This window comes from Adelges cooleyi, unplaced genomic scaffold (genome assembly GCF_023614345.1).
Source record: "Adelges cooleyi isolate 19-005CV unplaced genomic scaffold, UGA_ACOO_1.1 ACOO_flye_CR_arks_rails_tigmint_CR_PRNA_574, whole genome shotgun sequence".
Lineage (NCBI taxonomy): Eukaryota > Metazoa > Arthropoda > Insecta > Hemiptera > Adelgidae > Adelges > Adelges cooleyi.
Genome location: NW_026096268.1, coordinates 7,404,008 through 7,410,007, shown reverse-complemented (window position 1 = coordinate 7,410,007; position 6,000 = coordinate 7,404,008). Strand labels below are relative to the sequence as shown.

The following is a 6,000-nucleotide window of genomic DNA, read 5'->3' as shown; positions in this document are numbered from 1 at the left end:
ACAGAATGGCAACCACCGGGGCCCAGTAACCAACACAAGGCGCTCTTACGTACACACACACACACACACACACAAGCGCGCGCACCGGGGACCCAACATCGCCGCCGCAACACGCGCTCACTTTCATTCCCGGTCCGCCAGCGGTAGCAGCACGCCGCGTGCGTCCCGAGTACATACATACACACACACGCGCGTCGTCATCGTCGTTATATTTCAAAGGCGAAAAAAAAAAAAATAATAATAACAATATTGTCGTCGTCGTTTGCGCGTTTATTTTGTTGTTGTTCCGTCGTGTAGTCGTCGTCGCGATTGTGCTTAAATTTTTTTTCAAATTTTTTTTTTTGTAAAAAAATTTCCCACCGAGTTTTCGCCTCGACTCAACGTATTTATTTTTTTGTCGCCGTCGTGTGTGCGTTAAAGTGCCCAGAGCAGCGTGTGAGCTAGTTTGTGCGCGATCGTCATGAATTGTAATAATTGTAATACTAAAAATTATATTATATTTTACTGTAACTGCGTACCGTTGTTGTGATCACGTCGATTCCGTGTCTACGGTTTTTTTTTTTTAATTTTTGAAAAAACAACATTTATATTTAACATTTTTTTTTATTATTTAATTGTAACGAAATGCAATTGTCGCAAGTGGTGACGAGTTCGGGAGTTCTCATGCACGTGTACAGCAATCACCGCGAGGGTGGCCGGCAGCAAGTGACCGTCGGCGGTGATTTTCGCGTGCCACAATCGCCGGGCGTGGTGTCTTCGTCGACCGGCGGACCAGCAGCCGTCGCGCCCGCCGTTTCGGCCATGCGTCCGCCGGCCGCGCCGGGCCCCCGGTGTCCGGTCACCGGCAAGACGCCGTCGTCCGCGCTACCGCCGCCGCCGCCGGCCATTGTCCTGCAGACGCCGGCCACGGCCATGGCGACCGTCAAGACGGAATACGCGCGCAGCCCGCCGTCCGCGGCCGCCGGAAACGGCCACTGCGGCGGCAACGGTGCGGCGCTGTCCACCGAAGAGCCGACCAGTTCCATACCGGATTTGGGTGAGTGCCGTACAAAATCTGGTATAATATTAATAATTTTAAGTAGAGAGCACACACGCGGAGAGAGTAAGCGACGGGTTCGAAGGTGATTTTTCAGTCGTAGTGAAAGTGACCGGGTGAAAGATCCGAAAGGGAAAAGGCGACGTTTGGACGGGTGAAGGTTTTTTTAGTTTTTGCTTTCGTTTTCACGCGCGCGCGCCCACCCAAAACTCTCCCAACGTTAGAAAAATATTATATTAAATTAGAAAAAAATAAACGACCATTTCTTTTTTGTTGATATTATTATGGTATTTGTGGAATAAAAGCGACTCGTCATCGTACCGCTATTATATTATTGCAATAATTTAACGCATAATAATAATAATTAGTGTAAGCAATTTTTTTTTGTTTTTTTGGCACATTCGGATTAACCTAGACCTTGGAACGCCCGCGCGCCCCTCGACCTTGTCGCGTTTTAAACCGAATTATAATGTGTTCTCAAAGCCGTTTCTACTTTGGGTGTGTTGGCGCATTTTTATTATTTCAATAGATTTTATATCAGTTGTAACACATAATAATGTTATTCGTTAAAACAACAAAAAACAAATTTTTTACTATTATTATTTAGTTGCGATTCTGGTCGGACACGCGCAACGAAAAAACGTTTTCAAGTGCGATTACACACATTCGTCACGGCCGTCGTCAGAGCTGTTATTAAACTTGAACTTCGCCGGCTGTTGCCGTTCCTGGTTTTTTTTTTTTTTTTGTTTTATCTGTTCCGAGGTCGCCGGCTCGCCGATTGCGTTATAACATGTGATTTACAATAATAATTATATTTTAGTATCGCTTTTATTATTATTATAAATAACGTTTAGATAACATTGTGTATTACACATACACACACACTGCGTCTCGTCGTCTAACAGTTAAAAAAAATGAACAATTACGATTAATAATAATAAATAATTTATGTGCTTTTCTTCGACCACGGTCAATCGGTCAACGGCTTCGACGCGGACCGTTGACCCTTTTTTTATGTCTGTAATTATTGTATTTTACCATTGCAAAAGTCTATATCCTCGTCCGGCGTACAATAATAATTACATGTTTAAATACCGGCGTGTGATAAAAATAATATATGCTTTCACATGCTTAAGAGGCGACCTTGAAATTTCTAAAAACTACCAAAAACGCATTTACCCGCGCTCATCACTTTCACTATTGGTCCGCGGGGTCTCCGGAGGCCGTTTTCCCTTGTAAACACACACTTATAAGATGCACACACACACACAGTGTGGTGCCGGCGGGGTTTTAAGTAATAAAATATACAACAATCCGTTGTGTCCACCGACAGTGTAAAAACTACGATTTTCGTCCAAACGCAGTAGTAGTGTTAATATTATAATATGATACGGCGATTATACCTATTAGCAATAATCAAATTATTATTTAAGCCCGTCAGGTAACCCAACCCGTGACCGTTTTCTAGCTAGGTCCGAACGGTGGTGGAGAGGATAGGATTTTTTTTTTTAAGACCGAGGAAGTGCACTGCGGCGGTGACGACTGTGGCGGAGGCAGAGACGACTATGAATGTAAAAAAAAAAAAATGTACGTGTATATGTAAAAGAAACTGGAGGGGAAGGCAAGTCCAACGCACTATGGAATAGGACAGTGAACCATCGGCTGATGCGGCCGCGATTATACACTTCTCGGTACGGTGTGTGTGTGTAAAAGGTCAATGTTTGCGCTATGCGTGCGCCGAACTTGGCCGCCGCAATCGTTTCCCGCACCTACTACTAAAAGCCAACGCCGCCGCCGCCGCCGCAACACTATTATAATATGTTATGTATGGACCTATATGTATATGTAAAAAATATAGGTACTTATAAATATAAGAAAAGAAAAAAATACACACAGATCTGTGAACGCACGGTCGTACCATATAATATAATATAATACTATGTCTTATTTAACTATACTTGCACGTCTGTACCGAGTTAAGTATAAGTTTTAAGGGCGGTATAATAATAATAGTAGTATACACGTAAGACCGAAACCATGCGTTCACGATGGGGGAGCCGGGTGTTACGTCACACCCACGATTGCAGCCGTTTTCCATCCCCAAACGGGGGGGGTGCGTTTTCAGGTGTTCACTTTCGCCGCCGCCGGTTGCGTCTGACAAACCCAAGGTCCTAAATACACTCTCTCATACCCTTGCACATATGAATAACAACGAAATTGTATAATAATAGTATAATACACACACACGGGCGACATCTGCTCGGGCCGCGAAAAAAACATCAGGTGCTGCCCGGGCAACCCTTTCGGGGGGGGGGGGGGGTTGGAGATTTCACTTTTCTGTGTATATACCGAGAAATTGTTTTTTTTTTTTTTACACACATTTGGGTTGTCCTGGGTGTTCGACATTGAAATAATAAATATAGGAAGAAGAAGAAAAAAAAATGGTCAGTGACCTTCGATAAGGGTGGCCGTCGCAAGAAAGGGAAACGCCGGTAACGTCTAGGGAGATTTTTCGGGTCCAAGGTTATACATATAATATATATATATATATATAAGATATGTGTATACAATATATTATAGTGGCTTTGTTTTTTATTAACCTCTTAACCGGGCGGCGAGCCGAACCACCTTAGACAGGTAAGCGGCGGTAGTTTCACGGTCATCTCGCCGGCACACACGGCATTGTTGCCCCGGCAGAAGGTCGACCTCTCCTCTTGCTCCTCCTCTCCCTGTCTGTCTTACATGTATATGTGTGTATATTATAACGACAAACGACCGAAAGTGAACGCAATTAAAGTTTGTGTGTGTGTGTAAATCGGTAGTACGATTTTTTGGCGTGCAAAACCAAACGACCGGAGTGATTTTACCTGTAAGCGGCCCCTTGAGGAAGGTCGGCGGCGTCGGGCCAGACCTAATAATAATACACATTACACATGTCTGTCTGTGTTTTCGCTATTTCGCGATAGACAACAATGCGGGGGTGGATGGGAAAAAAAAGGGTAAAAATCCGCGATAGGGTTGCGACGGTGTGTGCAGCAAACAATATTATTATATATTATGTTCTCCATCCGGCAGCTGTTGTGCAATCCACCGTCGTCGGAGCAGCCGCCTATTATGTATTTTCTTTCTGTATAATATAATCTCTTGTCATCGTTTTCGGGTAGGTAGGTACGCATCTCTCCTCGTGCTCGCAAAAACACTTTCTTCTCCCCGGTCTTTGTTCCCCTCTCCCCCAACCCCACATGAGCAAGGCACGTGCATTTCCAAAAAAAAAAAAAGAGGGTGGCCTCAAAAGTCGATAACCCGTCGTCGTCGTCGTCATCGGTCTCCCTTGCCCAAGTACGGCGTTAACTATATAATATTATATATAATGGTCGGGCCGACTAGTTGAAAACCGACGTTCACGGTCAAACCGATCGAGATGAGGAGAAGGTGGAGAAAGAGGGGAAGTTGAAATGTGTGTCGCCGGTCGCCGTCGTATAAGGTTGGGGCCCCGACAATTCAATGGCATATATTATTGTGTGTTATATGGTACAAATAACGATGATATAGTATGACACACACACACGGCGTTACGCTCTTGACCTTGGCGTCGTCGCTTCTCGTGGCGATATTAATTGTTTGTTATTATATTTACATTATGATTTTTGATTCTATCTCCGTTTTCCGGCCGTGACTCCTATAGTCACCCTTTTAGGCGCCCCGTGACACACACACACACACAAAGGATCGATTATGCGTGTGATTTATCTGCAAAGCAATCTTTGGAAAAACCCACGGATTTTTCGAGTTAGGTGCAGATAGTGCTGCTTTGTATGGATTACATAACGACGAAGAGGAGGAGGAGGAGAATTGGGCTTGGGCTCGGGAGGGTGGAAATACCATTTCCTAGTGTGTGTGTGTATAGAAAAAGGGCGGAGACGGTGCTCTAAAAATAGGGGTAGAAAAAGCAAAGCCGCCGCCGCCGCCGGGGACTTCGGCGGCGATGCAACCGGCCTATACATATAGGTACGTTTACTACGCCCGTCTGGTCCGTCTTCCCCTCACTTGGCCTTTTTAATTTTTCGCAGACGACAACAATCGTCTGGTGTCCATGGCAACGCGCCCCTCGGGCCGTCGTTGCTGCACCCTCCCCTCACGCCCTCCTCTTCCCACCCTATCTTACGGCCTTTGCAACGCCGCCGCCGCCGCCGCCGGTCATTCCGATGCATAATAATATTATGTGTGTGTATTGGAAAAACGCAAACATTTCAACATAAACCGGTCAGAAACACAATTTGCACACAGAAGGTTCTGAATTAATTTGCCGCAAATTAACCATCAAGGTCTTTTTCGGCTTACTGTGCAAAACGGTCATAATTATTTTTCTTTTTACCGGTCGCGTGTCAGGTCCATTACACAAATATTCAATGTTAACCTTAAAATAAATTATAATTATTACCATTTTTTTTTCTGCTGTTTATATTCTGTTATTTGGGACGTATTATTATTTGTGTTGTATGTATGTTAACGAGGTGACTAAGCGCCGATAAAGTTCACTAACACGTTCGACGCGACTACTGTAGTTTGACGGTTTTCGACGTTATTTTTTTAGACTAACAAAAAAAAAAGAAATTTTTTTATTTTTCTAGTATTTACCTATCGGCAAACGACGAGCGCGGATACACACATCATTGTAATAAAAATAAATTATCACCTACCGTGTTTACCCCGATGGCGCGCGGCTTACATACACTCGCACATATGCATATATTATTTTAAAACTCTGTACTCTGTCGTACGGGTTCAAGGACTTATTTTTATTCAAACAGTGAATTCAAGTGCGCATTAACCGTATTTTTCGTCGGTATTACTATGGTTTTTTTTTCTTTCAAAAGTCAAGTCAAAATGTTAATTTCAATTGTATAGTTATCTGTAAGAATATTTTTTTCCTTGCCGATAAAAAGTAACCGACCGACGAATTA

At 43.8% G+C, this 6,000-nt stretch overlaps 1 protein-coding gene across 1 annotated transcript in view; it reads left to right on the top strand.

Annotated features, from left to right (window-relative positions):
* Window positions 1-911: 911 nt before the first annotated feature.
* Window positions 912-6,000, top strand: part of LOC126843762 (nuclear hormone receptor E75) — a 29,287-nt gene continuing 24,198 nt past the window's right edge. The window contains exon 1 of the mRNA XM_050581505.1: window positions 912-1,036. Within this exon, the coding sequence (XP_050437462.1) occupies window positions 913-1,036 (124 nt within the window). The 5' untranslated portion in view covers window position 912. The remainder of the gene's footprint in view (window positions 1,037-6,000) is intronic.